Source organism: Cygnus olor, chromosome 1, assembly GCF_009769625.2.
Source record: "Cygnus olor isolate bCygOlo1 chromosome 1, bCygOlo1.pri.v2, whole genome shotgun sequence".
Taxonomy (NCBI): Eukaryota; Metazoa; Chordata; class Aves; order Anseriformes; family Anatidae; genus Cygnus; species Cygnus olor.
In genome coordinates, this window is record NC_049169.1 from 166,287,958 (window position 1) to 166,315,598 (window position 27,641).

The 27,641-nt window shown below is 36.7% G+C and overlaps 1 protein-coding gene and 1 pseudogene across 4 annotated transcripts in view; both read right to left on the bottom strand.

Moving 5' to 3' along the window:
- Positions 1–27,641, bottom strand: part of PIBF1 (progesterone immunomodulatory binding factor 1) — a 125,735-nt gene that overhangs the window by 30,989 nt on the left and 67,105 nt on the right. For all 4 annotated transcript variants that reach the window (XM_040540473.1, XM_040540461.1, XM_040540482.1 and 1 more), the window contains exons 11-14: positions 23,113–23,278; positions 17,108–17,258; positions 8,701–8,791; positions 3,840–3,942 (exon numbers count right to left, since the gene is read on the bottom strand). In XM_040540473.1, the coding sequence (XP_040396407.1) occupies positions 3,840–3,942; positions 8,701–8,791; positions 17,108–17,258; positions 23,113–23,278 (511 nt within the window). The remainder of the gene's footprint in view (positions 1–3,839; positions 3,943–8,700; positions 8,792–17,107; positions 17,259–23,112; positions 23,279–27,641) is intronic.
- On the bottom strand, positions 7,601–7,754 carry LOC121064215 (annotated as a pseudogene).

Here is a 27,641-nt window from a genome sequence, read left to right on the forward strand (position 1 = left end):
CATATTTTTAAAATAATATACTCTCACAACGGAATTTTCATGTTGGAAATTGAATCTAAATAAAGACACAATAATAATGGAAAAAAAGTCCCTTCTTCTTTAATCAATTGCTGTATATGAACTGTAAAATCCAACAGGATGTTTAACAGAGTAGTATAAAAGACCTGTCATACCTACGCATAGGAAATGAACCTTTCTAGCCTTATTCCCTGCACAAATTAGGATCACTAGGAATAAAGCAATAAGATGCAATGCTAAATATTAATGGATATGGTTTGTATCCTGAGCAGTGTAACAATAGCATTCACTAAACGATATACAGAATTAAGATCAAACATCCAGATTTTAGCAGTTTCAGTTGCTGGAGTACATACAAGTCAAGAACACTAACCAGATTTGAAAGAAAATAAATTAAAATATTTTAAAGTTTAGATATAAACAGCTCTAATGGAATGAATTTAATCATTAAGCTTTCCAATTAGTTTATAAAATTTCTGAATAGATTACACAATCTGCATTTGCCAAATCAGACTCAGGAGCAAGTTGTGCTATACACTGTTGTTCCAAAAAAGAAGAAAAACAAAACAAAACAAAACAAAATACCCACCTTCCTACAGAACTAGCCTAAGTAACATTTCAGGACTTTCCTAAGGTCAGATTTTTCTCTCATTCCCAATTTTCAAAACATGAGGCTATGTTGCCTAAGTTCTTTTCCTTCCTTCTCTGATTCCGTTATATTTTATTGCAGTTTTACTATAATACTCTCTACTCTGTCAAATGTACAAAGAACTTGCAATGTAATGGTTCGCATTTATTAAAAAACAGAATTTGGACAAAACTTTGCTTGTTCAACATACTGATCTTTTTAAAAGGAGAGTTATCTTCACCTCATGTTTTAAAAAGTGTAATGAAAGAAACTAACATTGCATATCTTAAAATTCATATGAATCTTTAAGTATTTAAATAAATTAGTTAAAGAAGTTACTCTAGTCCACAGTGAAAGTCCAATTTCATTGTAGAGAAGTAAAAATAAGAGGCAACAATCTTTTTGAAGAAACAAATCTTCAATAAATTGATAAGCAATAAAAAAAATAAGCTATTAGTTTTCTGACAGGAGAAGCTATCAAAGAGATCCATTTCAGGAAGACAACAAAAGGAGTCTTTACATGACATAGAGATAATTTCAAGACATGGAGCATTAATGTCTAGGATGATCTAAAAATATCAGCATAAAACCTTGAGGCTGCCATTAAAGGAGAAACAAAATTAATGCAACTCTTGTTTGGAAGAACCTGTTCCTGATAGCCTAAGAAATTTCAAAGGATTCTGTCATTACAGTGTGAAGTTCCTTGCAGTTCTCCTTGATAAGACTTGAAATACTTCAGTAGGAAAGAACAAGTGAGGTGTTGTAAGCTTGTTTCAATGCTGCTAACTCTTCTATTCACTTGTTAATTTTACTAGCTAGAACAGATCACATTTACTAAAAACAGCTATCCCTTCCCCCTCCATAGTGGTGCTTTTCTGCCTAATTTGATTCTATAGACCTAAAAGAGATTGTTGTTAAACCATAATAAATTAAGCGCTAAATGCATTTCTTAAATCAGTTTTACTCATATACACATATACAAACGAATTAAGCATTATTATTGAGCAAAAGTATTATTTTTTGTTAGCAACTTGAACTTCTTTCTGCCTAAATGTAGAAAATTCTTATGTGTTCCTGCGTCATTCTTTTAAGACCTGAGAACAGATAAGATTCTGCACACTTAAATAAAGCCTGAAAAACTATAATGGGACTAACTGAAGACTGGTAAGTTTTCTTCAGCAGCTGAGCTTTTCCACTGGGTTCCAACTTTCAAGCGGGTACCATAGTTCCATCAAATGAATTAAAGAATGGAGAAGTGGGTATTTTCTTCTTGGTAAGGCTAAACTTTACAAGAAGATCAATATGATTCCTTTTCTATAAAGCTCTCCTTTGTGTAAACCTCAGCTGCAATTGGCTGAGAATACTCCATAAAAAGAATCTTACAATGAGTACCCATTGTAGTTATTGTAATCTTTTTTCCCCTCTTTATAAAGTTTTTAAAAGGCTGTATCATAAATACTGCAGCAGAATCCAAGTATGGATTCCAGTATGTAATTCAAGTTCAGAACAAAAGTTGGTGCAATCACTTTGTCATCAACTTTCACCTAGATGTCTGAACCAACTGTCAATTGAAGGAATAGTAATGGGCTACCTGAGCATGATGTAGGCTACAGGATCTGTTTTGCTTCTTAAAAATTTTCAAGAAACAAGACACCTTGGTGTAAAAATCCATCCTAGCTCAAGGCATACAGTAAAACTAGCAAACAGAAATTAATTTAACTTTATACATGCTTAATAGGCTTAGTAGCTGTGCATTAGCTATCTGCAAGATATTTAACTTACTACTGAATCACATTCTGATTTAAAATATACAATTATATGACAAAAGATCAAGAAAAGGCTACATGACATCTCATGGAAATTCTTCCAAAAATGAGGTGAAGATATTCTAGTGGAATTTAGCAGGAATTTGAATTAAGGTCAGTGATTCTAAATCTTTCATGAGTGATCTAGAAGCAAATGTAAATAAAACCAGTGGTAAGGAGAAATCTATGAAAGTGGAAACAAGACAGTTTTGGGAAATAAAGCACATATTTTATTAATGATAGTGTAAGGGAAATAAAGCACATATTTTATTAATGATAGTGTAAGGCTAACGATAGAAGAAACTACCAAGGATACGACTGGATTTAATCACTTCATGTCTTCAAGTCAAGGACATTTGAAAGGTATATTTTAACCAAATACAAATTACTAACATATAACTGGAAGAATCCATAATAAGTTGTAGTATTAGTCAAAAAAAAAATAAACACAAAAACATACACTGTTCATATATATATTCCTCTGAAATTATATATATATAGTTACATATATAAATATAAATACATATAAAATACATAAAAGCCAAGTTTTTTAAATATGCAGAAAATTCAAGCATTTGCACTGTAAATAGAAAGATAACTTTCATATAGTTATCAATTTATAATTACTATGGCTTTAAAAATTCAACTGTTAACAGTATTCCCAAAGCAGTTAGCCTGGAAATTTCATATGGTGGCAATATCTAACAGCAAATCTAGCAGTTCTTTGGTTCCTATGAGAAACTTGGAAGACAATCTTAAAAATAATTTAAAAAAATAGTTCTACTTCCAGGAGATTGCAAAATGATTTTTGTTTAGTGTTTATTCTCTGTGTCAGTGTAATATGCGATTTCAGCTATTACATACAGACATTAAAAAGATCATGAAATTTAACTCATTGTAACATTGTCAAAAAGATTAATTTTAGCTGCTTTTTTTTTTAAATGGCTAATGTCAAACATTCCCTAGATTTGTATATTCAAATGACTCAAGAGCTGAACAAAGTACAAAAGGATTTACAGAAATATCTTCAAAAGTGATTTAAGGGCAGAGCTGTGTAAAAAGTAATGAGGTATTCATTGAACAATTAACTATCAAACAGAACAAACTAGTTTGGCTAGCTGGTTTTCTGTTCAGAAATCAGAACGTTGTCTGTCTGGCCTACATTCTTGTGTAGCCTATAAAGTAATCCCTCTTTTGATCTTCATTTCAAAACACAATATAAACTTCTTTGAGAACATTTAACATAGAGTTTTGGTTAATTATGAGGCCATTTTTTTGACATCAAATAGATAATAAACACTGTTTAGAAAATATTACATTTTATGAACAGCTGTTCTGCAATGTTTATAGTTTCTACAGATTTGATTTTTTTTGTAGCAGTAATTTACCTCTTGTGAAATCTGTGTTACTTGTTCCTTCTGATGTTCCAGATCTTTTACAAGCAACGAGTTTTGCTTTTCTAGCTGCAGTAACCTCCTTGCCAAGTGAACACTGTGCCAACAAAAAGCAAGCTCAAGTTGATTTTTTTCCCAAATATGCAAAAGAAATTCGCACAATTATACTTAAGAACCTGATTGCCTTAATTTTTCACCAATATTTAAATATTAATACATAAACTACACAGTGAAACCAAGCAGAATGGTCAAAGCTTAAAGAACAATGAAAATGTTATAGAATTTAACAGCACTGAAATAACATTCCCATAGTTATGCCATTGTAGTATTTCTTACAAAGTAATTACCTGTATTATTTGTACAATCTATGCAATTGAAATAATCATGTCAGGATGTTTCAATTAATTACGAGCATTTACTTTTTTAGCACTTTAAGTAATCACTTTAAGTGGCTTCTCCTTAAATCAGTTTTAAAAAATACCAATATACATTTTGTAGGGGTACAGCAAAAATGTAATACTTGATCATTTTCTAAACAGAGGCAAAACGTTTTGTCTGACATTTAATATGCTAATTACATGGTATCACCACTTTATTATTATTATTTTTAATAAACTATTTAACAGACCCACAAATTAATTATTCAGCTACTTGAACACCTCATCTTGTTGCATGTTTCGTGTCCAAAATTAGAGAAGTTCATCATCAATTCAAGAGCACTGTTCTATAGACAGCAATGGGAAGATTCAATGGGCAATTGCAGGGCCTATTTCCAGATCTCTAACCTAGCCTTTCAAGTTGTTATTACAGTCATTTAGTCCTATTCAATAGAGTCAGTAGAGCCTGAACATATTCCACTAAAGTGGACTCTTGGACAATGAGCTGAAATGTACTCCAAACTCCATTGACTGTATTGCTTAGAACTCGATTGACTATAATGGGAGGTTAGATGCCAAATCTCTACACTAAACCTATGATGAGATGTCTAAATTTATGTATCCTGGAATGATGGGATTGTAGGATTCAGTAGTTTGGCTACTTATTGTGAAAAATATATCTAGATAAGCTATCGCTGTACCCCTCCATATTTAGGTATTCCAGCAACCAATCTGTTATACAACTATGACACGAGATAATTCGGAGTTCTAAAAATGAGAAAGATACATGGGGCTAATACGCATCCCTTTTTAATGTGCCTTGACCACTCATCTGATGGCTCTACACAACAATCTATCCTTCCAGTCAAATATGTACCATTTTTCAAAAACTTCTACATCAAAGAAAGGGAGGAGTAACTCCAGTTCAGATCATAGAATCTGAATGCATACTGTCCATAAATTGAAAATCCAAGACTTCGAGTCTCCAAATAAAATACAGCAGTGTTATCTAGTTCTTGACCACAATACTGAACCTACATGAGCCTAAGTGGCCTACAGCTGACGAACAGGAAAATTTTATTTACCTAAGCTGAGATTTAGACTATGTATAACTAGATGAGTATATATACTTTCTCTGAAAATTTGACCAGTCATAACCACCACCTTTTCCTCAGTAAAAAGGAATACACTTTTAGATTTGGCAGGTCTTAATATTCTTCACTTGTGTTATAAACCTACCCTTTCATACAGACAATCTTACTTTCACCTTGTATGTGAGGAATGACCTGAAATTGGCAACAGCATTCACTAAGAGGTTGGTTCTTTCTCAGTTACTCCTACAAGGAGCATCAGACTGTGTAAACATTAACTGAGGGAAAGAGACATCCTCCAAGCTAGTTATTCAGAGTTTTGTTTAAGAGATATGAGATTGTTAGGATCCCATCCAGTACAAAACAGAAAACAACCACTTCTCTAATATCTCTAGTTAGGGACCTTATGCATTAGTCTTTTTATGCATTAGTTTTCATATTTTTTCCAGCTACAACTATTCAGTGAACTTAACCTGAATTTTGAGTATTTAAAGATAAGCGCAAGTATGTATTTCAAATATGCTTTTCAATATGTTTTTTGACTACCTTAAATTTAAAGCAAAAGGGACAAAGGTACTGCATCTCCAAAGACTGGAAAACTTTGATTCCGACTACAACAGAAAATTATGCAGTGCTCAAGGATGTGACAACTGTTAGCAAACCACTAGAGTATCCCTGCTAGCATTCTGGCACTTGCTAATTTACACTCTCCCAAACAGTTTCTATGCACAGTGGAGGGGTTAGTGTGGGCCAGCAAGCATTACTGTTAAGTAGTTCTCATGCAGTTAACTTACGCTGAGAGTTCAATTTGAGAGTAAGTGGGCTACTACATGCCATTTTGTCTCAATGCTTGAGAATGTTCCCAGATGGGTTTAATATGCTAGTATGGATTTACAGTGCCTATGCCCAAAGACATGAAATAGCACAGAAAAAGTAGAAGCAAAGAGGTATAGACTCCATGATGCACTATGCTTGAATAGATAAGTTTTGTATAAAGTTTTAATCTGACACTGAAGTGTGTGTTGTGAATTTAGAAGAGCTCTTCATTTAGGATTCCAAAGGTCTGGAATTAAAAACCAGATTATTATTCACATTTGGAATAGATTCTCTTTCCAGAGAGTAGAAAATGTACCTGTAGTTATTTAATTGCTCTAAACATAAAAGTTGGTGTCAGAGAGACTTTGCTTTCAAGCTTTGGAGCCAAAGGCATCACACACTTTTTCTACATGGCAGCTATCCTTGAGTCAGAACAGCAGCAAGTAGACCATACAGACACATTTATGGCTTTTTTAAGGTTCTTAGTTTTTGAAGATAAAGAAAATCTATGAAGTCTCCAACATCATTATGAAGAATTGAAATTAGCTTTATCTGTCAATGTCTTTTGGAAAAAAAAAAAAAAAGGAGTTACGATGCATACATTCTTACAGAGCCACTTCTAAGCTCAGGAACTTATCTTCTAAACATTTCTGAAATCCCAGTTTACTGATCATCAGATTCATCATTCAAAAGTGATTTAGAAGAATCCTTGAACGTGTACATAACCTGCATCTAATAAATCCGAACCTAACATGGTAGGAAAAAAGAAGGAAACTCAGAAAACTGCTGAAACTCAGAAAAGTTCCCAAACTATTGACAGAGGAGGAAGGAACTGAAATTTTAGGCAAAGATGCTCCCACTAGTCTCCTAAAACAGACATACAACAAGGTTATGGATTTTTTTTTTCCTTTTTTGCTTGAATTTTATGCAGTATAAAAAGAAATCTTACTAGGAAACAATCTGATGAGGCATAAAAATGCAAAAGAGTAAACTAAGCTACGCCAAACTTAAGTACTACATAAAAACTTTATGATTTCTGACAGCAATATGCAACTCAGTGCATGACAGGTCTAATATGACTGACAGTATTGACAACACTTACTTGAAAAACAAGTATAAACTATGGAAGAGACAGTATGCAGCCCATAAATCTTTGCTGCAAAAATGAACAGGCCATCATTTGTCCTTACTTCTCATCAGTAACTATCATAGTGTATTACTGTCCTAAAGGACATTAAATCTTCTTTTTATTGGAGAAGGTGGGGGGGCAGGAGGTTAAGAGGGCAAAACCAACTAAACACACATTTGTAGCAAAACCAAACAAACAGCCATACATGACAAAAGCTGCACTTCCAGCTCCTGAAACACAGATAGCTGAATGCTAGATATATATCCTGTGGAGTTGTGCAACATGTTTATCTTGTCTCTATTCCAATGTGTCCACCAATAATGGTGGGGTTTCTCACTTTGATGGAAGAAAGTGTGGTCAAAGTCTAACACTAACACAAATTACAGTGTACTTTCCTGCATTCAAGCAAATTGTAGGCACACTCAAAATGCAAAGAATGAGTCTAATACTGAGAGAACAACCTTCTTAATTGTTGTCTTCTCTGTCAGGCTGGAGACAAAAAAAAAACGTTACTCTGACCTGATATTGTAGAGGATGTGGAATGTTCATCTATAATCAGAACTCAACTGTAAAAGGTCTTGAGCAATTGGATTTGCTCTGAGCAGGGTGTTGGACCCCACTGACCTTTACATGCTTCTTCCAACCTAAATCACCCCACTACTCCATGACTTTAATCTTAGGTTATGTTTTCTTTTTATACTATATGGATATATTTTGAACAACCAACTATTTTTTTTTGCTTAAGAATAAGTTTAAGAATATTATAAATCATATAAAATATTGTAAATAAAACTACATTCCCTATCTTTCACAGTGAGATGTACACATCTGTGTACACATTATGCACACAATGAACTATTCAAATGTCACCATTATTTCTTAAAGATAATGCATACTGTAAATTTATTATTTTAAAATTACTATGATCAAGAGCTATGCTATTTAGCCTACATGTCATTTTTATTTATTGATCAAATAGGATCAGAGCAAACTTAAACATGTAATCAATCAGAATCAAACACTGTGGGTGTTAAGATGAAGCAAGACGCTCTGAAACTCTGGCCTTCTTAATTTCCTGACAGATATGTTTTTGTTGCAAATAAACAAAATAATTTTGAAGGTATTAAAGAACTTATTTCCTTTTATATATATATATGAAGAATGTAACTAGTATGTTTTTGTAGCTGCTTAGTTTTTATACAATTAAAATTAATCTTTCTGAAAAATAAGAAAAATATCTTAATCTAGAAAAATATCTATATGCTCATTAATATATATAAACCACATTAACAGGTCCTACTCTTCACTTTATTTCTGTATTCTTAAGTCATTAAAATGACTCTTTATGTTAACCAAACTGGCTAGTTTCTAAGATAGAACATACTAGACACATCTTCATTTACTTTATCTTGAACAAGTAAATTCAGGAGCCACCTATTTACCTTTGCTTTAGTCGTCTTTTGGCTGTTGTAGGAACATTAGCACCATAACCATATGAGAAGAGAACCCTTTCAGCTTCAACTTCATCTTCCACTGCAAAAAAATCCAGAAAGGTAATACTATTAAGGTGTCCTTTGAAGAATACAATTACAGTGTAAGAACTTACAAACTTCTAAGTGATTCTATTTATAATTATATACGTGCACTTTTTTTTTTTCTAGAAGATAGATTTTCAGTTGTTGTAAAGTGACACAACCTTTTGGGCTTTAGCTGAACAGTTTTGTTGACAATTAGCATTAATACAGTGCCATACATTCACTTTATGAGACTGGCAGGGTTTTCACTTTTTATTTTTGAATTAACATAGGACTTAATAAAAAAGTAATAAATAATATAAAAGTAGGAAAAATAAAAAATAAAAAAAGAGGTCAGTGCCCTGGAATATTCACTACCGGTATGGTCACAAAATAGAAAGTAATATTACAAGCTTAATTCAGCAGAACAAAGATATGTTGCTGTTTGTTTTTTCTAAATAATGCATTTTCTGTGCATACATGAGAAAGTAGATGAAGATAAAATTAGGGAGTGCTGGACATAAACAAGTCCATGGGATCAGAAGAGACAAATCCAAGGTTGCTAAGAGAGCTGGTGTCACTGCAAGGCTGCTCACCATCACTGAAAGACTGTGATGATCAGAAATTTCTGATAATCTGAGGAAAACAAATACCATACCCATCTTCAAAGAGGGCAAGAAAGAGATTCTGTGAAATGATAAACCAGTCAGTCTCTCGTCAGTCTCTGTTAAAGTTATGAAGCTAATTTCCCTACTTCCAAGTATGGACAAGAACACGGTTGGGAACAGGTTGCAAAAACAAATCATGTCTGACTAACCTGATAAACGTCTGTGATGAAATGATTGGTAGTAAGAGGGAGACGCAGAAGTTGTTCACCTTGACAAGTGTAAAGACAAAACCTTTGATACAGTCTCTCATAATATCCTTAAAGCCAAACCAGCATCCATTGGGTGGGTGGAAAATTGGATGGACCTTTGGTCTCAAATTAGTCATACGAAGTCCAACTTTGAGTCAGTCATTCAATACTGGCATCTCTCAGGTGTTAATACTGCTCAAAATCTTTACTAACAATGCAGACGATGGGATACTGTGCACCTTCAGCAAGTTTCAGAAAGATACCAGATTGGAGAGGTGGTATCATGGACTGTGGAACAGGGCTGCTATTCACAGGGACCTCTACAGGCTGGAAAAATTGACTGACCTTAAAGTTAAGCAGAGGCAAATACAGAGTCCCAAATCTGGGATGGAGTAAGTCCAGACACTAGCACAGGCTCTGGGCTGACTGTATAAAAAGCAGCTTTGCAGGAAAAGATTTAAGGTTTCGGGTGGACAAGCTGACCATGAATCAACTTGTAGGAAACAAGGCCAACTGCATTAGCAAGAGTGCACACTGCTAGTCAAAGGATATGATCCTTCTATTCAGTACTTGTGAGACTACATGTGGAATTCTATGGACAGTTTTGGGCTCCCCCATGCATGGAAGACATTGCTGTATTGAGTCCAGCAGAGGGTCACCAAGACCATAAAGGACCCACAGTACATGATTTACAAAGAGAGGCTGAGAAAGATCTTCTTGCTGTCTCACACTACCAAACAGGAAGCTACAGTGAAAAGGCAGACTTTTCTCAGAAGTGTGCAGTTATTAGGACAAGAGGCAATGACCTTAAGTAGGAACACAGAAATTTCTGACTAGATAAAAGGAGAGAGGTTTTTATTATGAGGGTGGTCAGATATTGCAACAGGTTGCTAGGAAAGGTAGTTGAATCCCCATTTCTGGAGACATTTACAACTTGACTAGATAAGTTTCTTAAGCAACCTGATGGACCTGCTTTGAGCAGAGGTTGGACTAGATGACCTCTAGGGGCCTCTTGCAACATCCACTATTCTGTAATTTGCAGGCTGTCTTCTGAATTTGCCACATAAACCAATTATGATATTTTGCAAATATCAATACTTTGCGATAACAATTATTTTAGCTAAATACTTGCTTTGAACTTCAAAAATGAAAGTTTGAAATTCTAATTATAAAAGCAACACGATAAATGCAACAGTTTGAACATTAAGTTCATTCTAGTAGTGCACAAGATGACTAAGAAATTCAATTTTACTGATAAGCTGTTCAGCCTAGATCAACAGTTTTCTAAGTATTTTCACTTTTAATATTCATGATATAGTCCAGGGCTTAGACTTAGCTAGCTTTGTAATGCATCTGGAAATGGCTGTGCATATTGTCGTTGGCAGTAGTAACAGTAAGTTGCAAACTGTAACAGTGACCCATTAATCTCCAAATATTCCCTTATCACCAGACATAAAACTTGCCTTCTACTGCAACACCAATCTGTCTCCTACAATGAGACTCCAAACATTTTGCCACCTCATCAGTCCCATGCTCCTTACATGTCCTGCTCCCACATGCTGAACTTGACTTGTAGTCTCGAAGCAGCAAACTACTGCTGAGCATAGCTTCCAGTAACACCTGATCAATTAGCAACTGTCTGTGTCAACGTGCTTCTTTCATGGCTTCAACAAGCACCTCCACAGAAGCAGAATTAGGGGATGCTTCCTCTTTTGCCACCATTTGGCAAAGCTCACTGACTTTATGCCATTTGCATACCCCTGACACAACATTTACTACAATTTGGAAACCTTTAATATTAACTGAAACCCTTCATGAAAATACAAAAAAAAGTTGACAACTTAATTAGTATTACCCATTGGCCTTTTTCTTATCATTATTGACAACAACATTAACTGTAGTGTGCCTCTAAAATAGAATTTATGAGACAACAGAATCACAGAATATCCTGAGTTGGAAGGGACCCACAAGGATCATTGGGTCCGACTCCTGGTTCCACACAGGACCACCCAAAAATCAGACCCTATGTCTGAGAGTGTTGTCCAAACACTTCTTGACCTCCAGCAGGCTCAGTGCTGTGACCACTGCCCTGAGGAGCCTGTCCCAGTGCCCGACCACCCTCTGGGTGCAGAACCTTTCCCTAACACCCAGCCTGACCCTCCCCTGTCCCAGCTCCATGCCGTTCCCTCGGGTCCTGTCGCTGTCCCCAGAGAGCAGAGCTCAGCGCCTGCCCCTCCGCTCCCCTCGTGAGGGAGCTGCAGGCCGCCATGAGGCCTCCCCTCAGCCTGCTCTGCTCTGGGCTGAACAAACCAAGGGACCTCAGGTACTTCTCACATGCCTTGCCCACTAGACCCTCCACCATCTTTGTTGCATGCTGTAGTATAATTGAATATTGTAAATTTAACAACTGCATACTATTCTAAATATTTATTGGCAGATGAACTCATCCAAACAAAGCAGATCTAACCTAACATCTAAATTTTAAGCAAATTGAGATTATATGATGTGTAAAAATAGAAGATAAACTAAATCTCATGAACTTCTACAAAGCCAAGTGCAAGGTCCTATGCCTGGGCCAGGGCAATCCCAAGCACAAATACAGGCTGGTCAGAGCATGGATTGAGAGCAGCCCTGAGGAGAAGGAGCTGGGGTGTTGGTTTACAAGAAGCTGAATATGAACTGGCAATGTGCACTTGCAGCCCAGAAAGCCAACCATATCCTGGGCTGCATCAAAAGAAGCGTGTCCAGCAGGTCAAGGGACGTGATTCTCCCCTTCTGCTCTGCTCTTTTGAGACCCCACCTGGAGTGCTGTGTTCAGCTCTGGGGTCCCCAACACAAGAGGGACATGGCCCTACTAGAATGAGTCCAGAGGAGGGCCACAAGGATGATCAGAGAGAGGGCTGGAGCACCTCTCCTATGAAGAGAGTATGAGGGAGTTGGGGTTGTTCAGCCTGGAGAAGAGAAGGCTTCAGGGAGACCTTACTGCGGCTTCCCAATACCTAAAAGGGGCCTACAAGAAAGCAGGAGGGGACTCTTTGTCAGGGAGTGGAGTGATAGGACAAGGGGGAATGGTATTAAACTAAAAAAGGGTAGATTTAGGTATTAGGAAGAAAATCTTTATTCAGAGAGTGGTGAGGCACTGGAACAGGTTGCCCAGAGAAGCTGTGGATGCCCCATCCCTGGAGGTGTTTAAGGCCAGGTTGGATGGGGCTTTGGGCAACCTGGTCTAGTGGGAGGTGTTCCTTCCCATGGCAGGGGGTGAACTAGGTGATCTATAAGGTCCCTTCCAACCCAAACCATTCTATGATTCTATGAAAAACAATATAGAAATTCCAGTAAGTAGGACAGAAAAACTTGACTGTTGTGGCATTAAGAAGGCACCAGAACTTCAGATTTTTAAGGCTTAGTTACGATAGGAAATTTCTCAGGGGCTGAAATACCTCAGGTGGTGAAAAACATAAAAATAACTTAATCCGCCTTTCTCACAAACCACCTTTTTGGTTACAAGTTCAGGGCTGTATTTCTTAGAAAAGTGTCAATGAGATTCCACTCAATAAATCCATAACTGTCAGTACTGCCCACATAAATGTCAGATCAGGAAGACACACACCAAAAAATTTGGAAATATAGTAGATATCAAGCCAAAGAAGCATTCTGTATTGGTATGTGCTTGTGTCATCTTGTTTTTTGTCCTTCCAGGCTGTTCACCTGACATCGTGATATAAAACATACATTTTTGCTAGTGAGGGGAAACTCTTATTACTGTCATTTTTCACACTACTTAGCAAAAAAGTATGATTGTGAGGATATCGATAGTCTCAATCTTTTTCTTAAAAAGCTCCAAGCACTAGGAAGCAAGACAATCAAATGACTAGTCTACAACAAAAATCCTTCAACATGAAGATTTTACCCTGAAAAGGAAGAAGAGAGAGATGCCAAGAAAGTTTACTGTTGATATTCATGTGGAAACCACTCAAATGCTTTAAGGAGTGTCTATACAAATTCTTGATAGTTTCCTGAAGAGGCTGTTTCATGTTATTTCAATATTAATAAAGTGAGGCATGATGAGGGAATAAAAGTCAAAATTCAGTGATCTTTTCCACATGCACATTCTCCAAAGTAAAAAGTTTATATGATTATATGACAAAATATACCTTAAACATGAAAATGCACAGCTTACTAAAAAGTCCAGAGAATCCAATGCTCACCCCTAACCGCTCAGCACCCCCAAATAGTGTAAAACAGCAGAAGCTTCATAACTCAAGTAGAGGAAAAAAAATCACATAGTATTGAAATGTAAAGAAGTGTTTAGTTTATCTTCTCTGAAATACTGATTGGAGCATTTCTAGAACACATTAAATTTGAAAATAATGGTATTTCCTTTCGTTCAAATATTTTTGACCTTTAGTTTTGACACGTAAATGCTAGGACTTAATTTGAGACACAGGGGGAAGTATGTCCGTATTCTCTAAGTATTTTTAAAAAAGAAATGTCTTTTTTTTTTTTTTCCGATTTGCCTCAGAAGTTCACCTTGGTGCTGGAATTCAGTGTTAACTAGTATCACCCTTAAATGTCAGTGTCAAAGATACAATAACAATAGTAAGAAAAAACAAAGTTATTGAAACATATTAAAATAATATTGTACTATAACTCCCCTTTTTCCTCCAACAGAATCAGAAAATAAACAGTGGTTATATATAAATGAAGCAGTACATTTGTAAACTTTAATTTCTTTAAATCATATTCTGTATCTTATAATGTAAATTATATTTAAAACACATTAGACTATTTAGCAAGAAGTTAAGAATTATTCAGTTCTGTAAAAATCTTTACTGCCATCATAAGATCAGTAAGAAAATGTAAATCCATGTAAAAACAAACAAACAAACAAACAACAGTATTCTGAACCTAATTTTCTTCTTGGGGAAAAAATAGTTAAGGCCAAAAAAATCTGCATTAATACATAAATACTCCTTAGGCAAGTTCATACATACTTTAAAAACAAAAACATGTTACTTACTAAAACATAAGCACGTATATAGCAAACATACGTATGGTCAGACTGGAACCTTTGGGTTGTCATGCCATTCTATAGTGTATAAAATGAATAAAAGTATGCACACTGTAGCTACTGAAAGACTGCCAGGTGTCACTATACCCCAGTAATATATGCATAGCTATATACACTACTGTTTGCATATAAAACATATACAACTATCTTCTACCTGGAAAACATTATTTAAAAATTGTAATTATTTTTTTGAGAAGGAAAGGAAGACAGAAGGACAAGGAAATATATAGATTAGTTTGAAATCTTAAAAATAGTCTACTCTGTTCACACACTGGCTAAAAGACCTCAAGATGAGAGTCTTAGTTTTGAATTAGAAAGCACTTGCTTTGTGGATTCGCTCAAGCTAAGAATCATATCAATAGGGATTTCACAGAAATTCTACTATATTTGAGAATAGATATTGGCCAACCAGAAATAAAATTGTTCCAAAATAATCAGACTTGAGTTTAATCCATGGTTTTGTACTTGGAACAGACTGATTTGCCACTAGCAAATACTTCACATCTGATTATTATTAATTCAACACAAGAAAAAGCTTTTTGGTTTTTGTTTTGTTTTGCAATTCATTCAAATATTCACATTTATTACTCTATTGTATTATTAAACCTGTAATCATTTGTCAACAAAGACAGTTTCCTGGTATTCAAAATATATAATAGGAGAATCTTAAAAAAAAAGTCATATATAATTATAATGGATAATTAGAATAAGCAAAAGAGAAACGAGGGGGGGGGAAGTGAGATGATTTTTAATATCCATACATCTAAATTCATGTTTATTTGATCAATATTTAAAAATACATTTAGAAGCCTGTGTAATGGGTTTCCGTGGCAAGGGTTTGGTAGCAGGTGGGCTGCAGGGGTGGACTCTGTGAGCAGAGCCCAGCAGCTGCCCCATGTCAGATCAGAGCCAGCTCCAGCTGGCTCCAAAAGGGACCTGCTGCTGGCCAGAGCTGAGCCAGGGAGCAATGCTGGTTGGGCCTCTGGGAAAGCAGATTGAAGAAAAAAATACAACAACAAAAAAACTGCTGTGCAACAGCAGCTGGGAAAGCAAGGAGTGAGAACCAGCCCTGCAGCCCCCAAGGTCAGTGCAGCAGGAGGGCAGGAGGTGCTCCAGGCACGCAGCAGAAGTTCCCCTGCGGCCTGTGGAGAGGCCCCTGGTGGAGCAGGCTGTCCCCCTGCAGCCCATGGGTCCCACATGGAGCAGATCTCCACGCTGCAGCCCGTGGAGGAGCCCCGGGTGGAGCAGGTGGATGTGGCCTGGAGGAGGCTGCGGCCCATGGAGAGCCCCCACAGGAGCAGGCCCCGGGCTGGAGCTGCGGCCTGTGGAGAAGAGCCCGCGCAGGAGCAGGGGGCCTGTGGGGAGCTGCTGCCAGTGGGGTACCCGTGCTGGAACAGTTTGCTCCTGAATGATGGACCCCGTGGTACGGAGCCATGTGGGAGCAGTTGTTGAAGAGCTACTGCCTATGGGCAGCCCCCGCAGGCTCAGTTTGGGAAGGACGGCATCCCGTGGGAGGGACCCCACGTGGAGCAGGGGCAGAGAGTGACTGTGAAGGAGCAGTGGAGATGAAGCATTAGGGACTGACCGCAGCCCCCATTCCCCATTCCCGTGCACCACTTGGGGGGAGGACATAGGAGAGGGTGGCTGGGGAGGGGATTTTTCATAGAATCGTGGAATCATTTAGGTTGGAAAAGACCTCTAAGATCATCCAGTCCAACCTTTAACCTAGCACTGCCAAGTCCACCATTAAACCATGTCACTAAGCACCACATCTACACGTTTTTTGAAGATCTTCAGGGATCGTGTCTCAACTGCTTCTCTGGGCAGCCAGTTCCAATACTTTACAACTCTTTCAGTGAAGAATTTTTTCATAATATCCAACCTAAACCTCCCTGGTGCAACTTGAGGCCATTTCCTCTTGTCTTATTACTTAGTAGTGCTTGAAAGATAAGACCAATGCCCACCTTGCTACAGCCTCCTTTAAGGTAACTGTAGAGAGAGTTTTTAGTTTGCTTTTAGTTTCTCACTGTTCTAGTGTGCTAGGGAAAGGCAATAAATTACATTAATCTTTCTTATTCTGAGTCTGTTTTTACCCCGTGACAATAATTGTTGAGTGATCTCCCTGTCCTTATCTCAACCCTTGAGCCCTTTCCATCGTATTTTCTCTCCCTTTTTCTTTGAGGAGGGGGAATGAGAGAACAGCTGCAGTGGAGTTCAGCTGCCCAGCTGCATAAAACCACCACAACTTGTCATTAATATATTCTGTCAAAGTAATTACTGCATCTTAATCGTCAGGCATGAGGAGGCAGGGAGACACTCTAAGACTTTCCAAGTGCCATGAGAAATAAGACATCTTGTCAGAACACAGAAACATCTACAGATACAATATGATTTGTGTCAGAACTTACTTTCTGCTGTTTGCATTATTATCTCATCAAGTTCTTTTTCAAGTTTTTCGTAAGTATCTAGTCTTGCCTGAAACTCAGAATTCTGTGTTTGGAGTTCAATAATGCGTGTTTCACTAGAAGACTGAAGACTATAAAATTCCTTTGTAAGCACCTGTGGCAATGAATAATGAAAAGATCAGGGATTCAGCATCACAGCTGTGAAAAAGGCAAAAAAAAAAAAAAAACAACACATGTAAAACGTTCAGCAATATATCAAATAACAATAATGCATCAATATAACTTTTCCATAGGAGAAATTAAAATACTTTAAAAATTAGTTGTTTTTTCATCTATATGATCTTGTACCAGATTACACTCAGGTATCCATTATAACACTCTCCTAAGGCCTTAGTAATTCTGTGAATCCCTCTCTGAAAGAGCTACAATAATTTTAAATTACAAAAGTTACAAAAAATAATGTAACAGCTACAAAAATTAATACACAGCAGTCAACAAAGCATGAATGCATTTCTTTTTGTTGCTTTAACTGGATTCAGATTTTAGTAATCAATCTGAAATAAGAACGTTCCTTTATAGAATGGTAAAAGGCACAAATTACAAAATTTATTATTTAAGATATAGCAGATTCTTATTATTTACTTATTACTGAAAGGTAATATGCCATTAGCATTTGGGATTTAACCCACTGAGATTAAACAAAAAGGCATATACTCAAAAGTAAAAGTTACGAAGGTCTGTATATGAACTAAAGCTTAACAAGAAAGCTAAGTGATATGGTACTTGAAAATCGAAAACAACATTGAAAATATAAAACTGACTGGAAGGAAAACACGTTTGGTTAGTGAAGTAGTAATCGATATGCTGTGCAGAAAAAAAAAACAACAACAACAACAACAAAAAAACACCAAAACCAAGTTAAAGTAATAATTAAGTAGTACTGTAGCTACCTTTAGTACTGACTTCACAAATAAAATCCTGTACATTGAAGATGATCACTGAATATAGGTCTCGAGATATAGAAACATATGCATACTGTATACAGCAGTAATACCAGATACACTGTCAAAAACACTAAAGTATGCACAATGCTCAGAGAAACAAACCACTGAAATAATAAGTAAATAAAAACTTAAAAAGAAAAAAAACTATTGCCATAGAAGAATAAATGTATAAGTCAAAACTTGGCAACATATAAAACAGCTGTTTCCTAGTTTTAGCATGCATAAGAAGAGAAACTATGCTGAAACCCAAATAAAAACAAGTTTTTTCATGAAGCACCTAAGGTGCTAGTGACTATACCATTAGTTAAGATCAATACTCTGTAAGAAGGTAGGATATGAAAAAAATATTAATACATTCAAACTGCATATTAGAAATGAAATTAAAAAAAATATCAGTCAAAAGGAATGAATGAAAAAACTACGGACAACAAATGTTTAAATTCTGCATTTAACATAACATTTCGTAATGAAAGAGCATTGGTTTCAAGGCATATCTCTAGAGAGGAAAGTGCCAAAAGAGTTAGTACAGTTGAATGCCAAATATTCAAGATGTTATTCAAATAAAATAAATATCCACAAAGAAAATGGAAACACAGCTCGAATTTAACTATCTTCCTCAAAGTTTAGACATGTCTGTGCAATTAAAATATATTTAGCAACCTCAAAGTCTAGCACAACTGGCACTCCCAGTGCTCATGACCACAACTAACCTCAACAGCTAAGATCTGAATGTTCCAATACAGACAGAACAACATGAAATTACATTTTATCTAAAGCCTTGTTTCTACTCTGTGATTCTGTTTCCACTATGCAGCTCCTCTTCATAAACAGCCTATGCAGGTTCATAGAAATGCAGAACCTCCAATGACAGCATCCTTCCCCCCAAAATTAAGAATACCATAGCTGGCACTTGGAAAAAAAGCTCTTGTTCTGTCCTACCCAGTTTGTATCCTGCTGTCTTAGATATATACTATCAATCTCATTTAAATCTCACAAAATGGACTTGGTGAAGTTTTCAGCCCTAACTTTGCACAGGTGAAGAAATTTTGTTTTCAAGTTTGTTCTGTTGCAGACTTGACACCTTTCCGGTAGTAAAATAAGCAAGCAGTATATGATACGTTTTTGAAGATACATGTTTGAAAAAGAATAAATCCTAAGTTTGTAGAGTTGAAAGGGTCCACAACATTCAACTTTTTACATAATGTAAAAAAAATATATTGTGTGTAGGTGTCAAGGTGTTGGCAGCAGTCTCTAGATAGTGGAAAATTTACCTGTAGTGGCAAACATTTGCAGAGGGATGACATTTTATATGCGTTATAGAGATTAGTCAGGATCTTGAATGAGAATTTGTGATGTACTTTCATATAGTGATATGATACCTTGGTGTTTTTGAGGTATAAATACTTTTCTTAGTATATTGCTGAACATAATTTCTATTTTTTTTGTTTGTTCTGCATTGATACTTAAAAATATCTCACAGAGTGACAATAAGGTGTTAAATAGCTTCAAATCATCAACTATGTTATAGAACCACAGAATGGTTTGGGTGGGAAGGGACCTTAAAGATCATCTAGCTCCAAACCCCCTGGCATGGGCAGGGACACCTCCCACTGGACCAGGTTGCCCAAAGCCCCATCCAGCCTGGCCTTGAACACTTCCAGGGATGGGGCATCCACAGCTGCTCTGGGCAACCTGGTCCAGTGCCTCACCACCCTCAGAGCAAAGAATTTCTTCTTAACATCTAATCTAAATCTACCTTTTTTAGCCTAAAACCATTCCCCTTGTCCTATCACTCCACTGCCTGACAAACTGTCCCTCCCCAGCTTTCCTGAAGGCCCCCGTTAGGTACTGGACGGCTGCTATAAGGTCTTCCTGGAGCCTTCTCTTCTCCAGGCTGAACAACCCCAACTCTCTCATCTTGTTTTCATAGGAGAGGTGTTCCAGCCCTCTGACCATCCTTGAGAGTGGTATTTTAAAGCAGACTGTTTTAGAAAGACTGCCAATGCAAATCTGGAATACACTGGTACTATTTTCTAAATTGTTTTACAAAACTTAGTTTTTTTTATCAGCACTACTGTTAAGGTGGCAGACTTTACACAGATGTGTAAACATACACTCTCGTTCTTCCAACTCTGTTGTGGACAGTAAAGGGGAAGAGATAATGCAGAAATAGTAATTTCTTGAATAGGATCATAGAATAACCTGAGTTGGAAGGGCCCCGTGAGGATGGAATCCAACTCCTCACTCTGTACAGGCCAACCTAAACCACGTATCTAAGAGCATCATCTAAACGCTTCTTGAACATTGACAGTGACAGGCTTTGGGGCATGACCCCTTCCCTGGGGAGCCTGTTCCAGTGCTTGACCACCCTTTTGGAGAAAAACTTTTTGCTAATATCCAATGTGAACTTCACCTGACATAGCTTTAACTTTGCCTGATGCCGCATTCCTTCTGGTCCTATCACCAGGCATCAGAGAGAAGAGATCAGCACCTCCCTCTTCACTTCCAGTCATGAGGAAATTGTAGACAGCTATAAGGTCACCTCTCCGCCTCTTCTCTAAGCTGAACAAACCAAGTGACCTCAGTTGCTCCTCCTAAGTCACGCCCTCTACCTTTCACCATCTTTGTTGCTTTCCTTTGGACACATTCTGATATTTTAATATCCTTACTTTGTGGAGCCCCAAACTGCACACAGTAATTGAGGTGAGGCTGCACCATGGCTGACTATAGGAAGACAGTCACTTCTTTTCACTGGTTAGCTTTCTACCCCAGGATACAGTTAGCCCTTTTGGCCACCAGGGCACACCCTTGACTCATACTGAGCTTACCATCAACTAAAACCCCCAGACCCCTTTCCACGGGGCTGCTCTCCATCCACTTGTGTATCTAGAATTACACCATCCCAGGCACTGAATCCAGCATTTGCTCTTGTTAATTTTCATATGGTTGGTGATTGCCCAGCCCTCTAATCTATCAAAATCATAGAATCATAGAAAGGTTTGGGTTAAAGCTCATCTAATTTTAACCCCCCCTGCCATAGGCAGGGATGCCAGCCACTAGACCAGGACACCTTCCATTAGACCAGGATCCACAAGATCTCTCTGTAAGGCTGCTCTACCTTTAAGGGAATCAACGACTCCTAATTTAGTAGCATCTGCAAACTTACTTAGTGTGAACTCAATTCCTGTGCCCAGGTCATTGATAAAAGCTTTGAAGAGAACTGGCCCTAAAACTGAGCTCTAGAGAACCCCACTAGTGACTGGCCACCAGCCTGATGTTACCCCATTTACTGTAACCCTTTGAGCCCAACTCTTCAGCCAATTGTTCACCCACTGTGTTGTGTGCATGTCTAGCTGAATGCTGAACATTTCCTCTAGAAGGATATTGTGAGAAAATCAAAAAGCTTTTAGAAGGGGAAAAAATATATAAAATCTTATATACATTTAAATATATATACACCTAAGTAGTATGGACCCCTGCAGCTGCTGGCACATGGACAGAGAAGACCCTAAGGCCACAGTCTCATGCCAATAGCTGGTACAGAGTCCCATGCACACATCAAGACACACACACAGTTGTGCAGTAACACAGACATGGCTTTTAATCCCCTTATCCTTCTATTTTCCTATGCTTGCTCCTCTTTGTATCACCTACATCCATTCTTTTCCTTGTCACTGGTAACATGTCCCTTAACATAAGCCTGGTGAAAATGCCATATGCTCTTTTTCTGCATCACATCATGTATCCCATACCCCAAGGCATGACACCTCAGTCTGTGAGGTGACCCTCTCCCATTGACTCTGACCCCACTGGTAGGTGCCTCCTGGCCCATGGGGCTGAGGCTCTCCTGGACAGCCCTGGGATGGTCCATAGGCAGAAGCTTGCGTCTCTGACTGTGTTACTGGGGTCCCCCACTGCCCTTGATCCTCTGGGATCTTCTTTGTGGGGGGACTTGGTCCTTTGATGAGCTGATGGCTCCTGTGAAGAGCTAGGAACAGCGAGGGCAGAGAATTGCTTGGGGTTGTCTACTTCCAATTGCTCTTCTGTGGTCCTTTGTGGGTGTGAAGATAAACTTTTTAATCATAAAGCAGTATTGACTAAATGTACAATTGCACTTATTTTGGAAACACTGAGTTAAAAAAGGGGGTTTTAATTGCCAGCTGTCAATGAACGTGCAGCTGTTGGAAACAGCTAGCAAGCTACTACCCTTGCGTGTATAGGAAAATAAAACCAACTTATTTTTCATCTTGCACAAATAGACTCTGAAGGATGTCAGAGATCAAATTTCAACATCTAACTATGATAAGCTGGATTCTACTGGATGCTGTGTCCTATAAAAGGGTCTGAACTAATTTTTTTTCTAGTAATAAGCCTATAAAACAAGTACAGATATGCAAAATTCTACTAAACATTTTTGACATATTTTAGTGTAATTAAATGATGTAAGAGAACTTTAAAAAGTCTGTATACTTCTACCAGTATACTTTTAAGAGAATTTCACCGAATTTTTGTTTTGATTATTGCTAGTTTTGAAACTGTAGTATACAATTTTAAGGACTATATATAAGAATTTCATATAAATTCTCTGTTTTGTTTCCTGACGTGAAATTCCCCTAGAACTAGTATGCAGTCTTAGAAGAACTAGATTAGAGGACAGAAAGGCTTTATTTGTAGGGGTACATAATAAGGACCTATTCTTTACAAAGAAGGTATCTAAATGCTGACATTTGACACAAAGAGAATTTCTGTGATGGACACTGGTACTCTAAAGCACAAGTCTTCAACATCTCTCCATGAGATAGGTTTGCCTCTCCCATTTCATTTTCCACTGAAATGTTCAGGCATAGTAAACTTGTCATTAGGTTCTGCTTCAGACAAATTTGGTGGAAATACTAATACAGCCATGTATATATTCTTCGGTGCTTTTTCCCTAAGCTTTTTCATTTTAAATTCTAATTGAAAACGACTATGTAATGCTCTGTAAAGTGTCTTTTGATAACATACCTCCAGCTTTCTCTGATATTTTTCACATTCTATTTGGCATTGTGAAAGATTCTTAGCTGTTTCTTGTTGCATGAGTTGAACATGTTCACTTTCAAAGGACTTTAACTTACTTTGGTGAAGAAGTTCAGCTACTTTGCTTTCTGTGCCAAGCTGCATTTGTCTATATCTAAAAGCAGGAAAAAAAAAAAGTTTTGGCAATTCAAAAATTATTCAAAACAAACTTAAAATGCATGCTGGTTCTGTTCTGAAATTTATAACTGATATGAAATTAAGAGTATTTTTAAAATTTAGTAAGTATTAGTACAGTTACCTATGTAACTACTGTTGCCTATATTTGAAATATCATTAGGGAAATTCAATATTATAATGACTACAAAACTCAGTAAGTAGAAAACTCAGTCCATGTCTTTGCTGAATATATGGATAACATAAAATCAAATGACAATGACCTTACAGTATACCTTAATTTTTAAAAATGTTACATCAATATCAATTTTGTTCTTGGTAAACAAGTGTACATATTCCATACTACTAACACTGAAATCTTTTAGAGGACATGAGAGAGATACCAAGGAGACTGTTGTATCCTATCTTCACCACTAAGTGTTATACATAATAGGGAGAAGTGGTATTAGACCTCAATGATACCAAGGCTGAATCCCTTTTAAGGTATGATGGGTATCTGCTACACTGCTTTTCCCCGTACCCAAAGATATGAAGAAACATCAGACCACAGCAGTTTATTAAATTCCACAGTCATTCAGAACCACAGGTATGAAGACTCTCAAAAAACAGGAATGAAATGTATTTTTGTTAATATATATGTAAGATAGTAGGTGACAGATAAGTAATACTCCACTTAGAAGTGGAATTCAGTTTATCTACTCATTATACTTAACAGGCAATCTCCAAGAGGGGTAAAAGTTTGCTGATGGAATACTAATTTACTGGACTGTAAAAAAGAGGCTGATGTGAATAACAGTAGAAAACATTACAAAGCTGAGCATTAAATGCCCTATGACATTTAAAGGAGACATATGCAAAGTAATACACCACCATTGGAAAAAATGATTCTAACCACATACATAAAATAATGAACTCCTAGCTGACTTTTCATTTAGGAATGAGATTTTGGGATTATACTAGACAATCCATGAAAACTTCAGCTGAGTTTTAAATAAGGGTTAAAACCAACATTTGGTGAATTACTATGAAAGGAGCAGAGAAAATAGAGAAATCAATGCGTCACTTTACAATTCCACGCTGCTGCCTGCATAATGAATGCTGAATACATTTCTCATAACTCGTCCCACAAAAAATAGAACAGGTAGGGGCAGAGAAGGGTAATAAGGATTACCTTTCACAACTGGCAGTGGCAGCGTGATGAAGAAATTAATTAAGGAAGTTTCCTTAAGTGTAAGGAAAAGGAAGAAACAGAGTATGGAGAATGAGAGTAGGAATCCATTATTCACTGTATTTTCTGATAGATGAATGAGGAGGCATCTAATAAAGCTAGGGGATGTAGAGTGAAAACAAAAGTCATTCTTCACACAGAATATCACGTGATCTGTGATGTTCCTTATCACAAGATGTTGTGGATGCTAGAAGGTAACTCTTACTCAGGAGACTGAACAAACTCTCAGAAAATAAATCATTTGACAACTTTTAAATGCAAGATGGTGCTTCTCACACAGAAGCCACTTGACAAACTGTCCAAATGCCAGATAAACCTTTACTTTAACCCGGTATGGCTGTTAACTGTCATTTGTCAAATAGCATTGCAACACAACTCTACCCTATTTAGTACCTAATCTTTAGGTAGGATTGAGAGTGTTTAACAAAAACAAGGAGATTAGTCAAATATTTTCCCTGAGGATTTCAGATGTGGGAATGTTTCTAAGGCACAAAGAGGAAGCAATTTTCACTGGAATTAACTTGAACAGAACAAACAGGTGTCATTATGATGTCCTTTATAGTCACTCTGCAGACATCTGTGTATGAATAAACAGTCCAATGCATGAATGAGATTGTTCCCACACAGGCTGCGTGTGCAGAGACTGGAAGTTCTGCCCACTGAGCTCATGAAAACCGCTCTTTTTAAAACAATTTTCTTCTTCAATAGTAGCATGACATTTGTTCTCAGACAGAACTGCTAAATGCCCATTATCTATGTGATATCGACTGCTGTCAATTTTGCTTGAGGCTTGTACTTTAAGCATTTCATCATTGTTCCCCCACTGTATGTTCTTATTTTCATTTTACCACACAAAAATAGTTCCAGCATGCTTATATTCTCCATACTTTGTACATGATTGGCTGCAGGCATGACAGTGAATCTGTTCTGCTAAGGACATTGTTTACAATCCTGGGAAGACAATTTTGTTCCAAAACGAGCATGTCTTCACAAAGATACATGTCATCCAGCCATCTGATGTGCAATGTAGTGCACAAATACAATTTATCTACAAGTCACATTTATTGACTTTAACCAACGAATCTGTATCTTGTGCCCTTGCAAAAAATAAATGGCCATGCTTTCCTGTAGACTGCTTCGGACCTTAAATTAGACTAAGGTTTAATGATCTGTTCTGTATAGAGCTTGCACACTGGAAACATGCATTAACAAAAGTTACAGATATTTCTCTGTACTTCCCAAACTTTCCAAAAAAGTGTATAGCTCTCTGATAATTTTTTTAAGTCTAGTCAATCATCTGGGTGCTTCCAGAGCATGCTTATTAACACTACCATGAACAGTAATTTCTGGGAAAAAAAATAATTGTACTTCGGAAATTTTAAGTAGCTTATATGGGCATGATCTGTTTTTACTGGTACAGTTACGAAGAACATAATATTCATTTCACTGGCAATGATTTTTGAGATACATACAATTAGGGTACAGTTTATGAGTACCAATATATAACAATTTTGTATGTTTTTTTTTTTTTTTTGTCAACATAATTGCATCCATTTTCCCGTGTGGTATGAAAAGCAACACTTTCATTAGTGACAGAAAACATCTAACACTTTTCCAGAGCTGGTAAAGGAAAAACTGTTGTTAACCAAGTAGGTTTTCTTTTGACCCTACTACAACATTGAGCTCACTAGCAACTCCTCCACTGTAGCACAGCATTCAGAGTTTCCTTGTCATATTTGCTTTTACTTGGCCAGATAGTATCTCTGACTTCTTGGCTAATATTACAGCACAAGTGTGGGTCCATGTGTATATACATATAGTCATGAAATACAATGTCAAAATGCATTCCTTATTCTATCTAGATGGTCTCTTCGAAAAACAGAAGAAAACAAAACCACCCATGCTTTAATACTACTCTAATGGAGAAAAAAAAAAAGAAAAAGAAAAAGGAAAAAAGAAAAATAGAGGCATGTGGGTGTACAGGATTTTTCCCAATCAAGAAATTTTAATAAAATTGATAAAGTGAAAGAGTGGAGTTTTGTCTCATAAAAGAGTAGGTTGGGAATGAAAGGGTAGCTATGGATTAAGCTAATGAAAAAAAAAAAAGAAAACAAATGACAACAACATAAACAAGCATGTAAGAATCATGTGAAACGAGGTTTCAACTTCATTATGTCTCTTTGCCATTAGGATGACCAGTCAGTAATACCTGAAGTTTGCTAATGCAGAATGACACTATGGTTATCAAAAAGATTCTTTTTAGAGTAAAGCAGAATAGAGAATATTCAGCAAGGGACTTAAACTCTGGTTTCTAAGAATGGTTTTAAGATTCTTCTTAAATTCTTCTATTGGAGAAGATTGCTTTTGCAAATAGTGGGTAATGATATATTTAGAAACTTGTATACATTGAGAGTAAACTGAAAGATTTCACGGTAAACTCATCACAAAATGGACCTCGATGTAAGTGATATGATCTAAGAAAAGTACACTTCTCCAAATAGTCTCTGTACCTGAAGAAAGAGTGATGACCAACTGTTTTTTGAATGGGGAGAACTACAAGACACATCCAATACAGCCCAATCTAACAGTTATATTTGGAAGGTTTTTTGTTTTGTTTTCTTTTATCAGATACACATGTATAGTGAGATTCACTTAATAATAGTACCAACTTTTTGTAAGCATCCCATATGTACTGGGATAGCAACTCTACTCTGCCTTTACCTAACAGAAATAGGCTGTTAACTTCTACCATCAGCTATCCTGTAGACAAAACTTGAGGTGTACAGCAGTACTCTTCACAAGCAGATACAGCTGAATAATGAAGTACATGAGAAGACAACTAGATTTGTAAAATTAAGCAATTTCTACTGTTAAGCTTGTTAATAGGAAAGAATGACAACCAAGTAAATTCTATAATATACATCTTCCAAAGGAAGTCCTACTAAGATTATACAAAGCTCAGCACCAACCCTTTCTAATTTTGCAAACTTGCTTATACCAACCCAAGTCTCCTTAGGATATATTTGAGACATTATTTTCAAGCTTAAAGATGAAAAACAAAAACAAAAAAACAGCAACAACAACAATAAAAAAAATACAAATTGTGAAATCATCC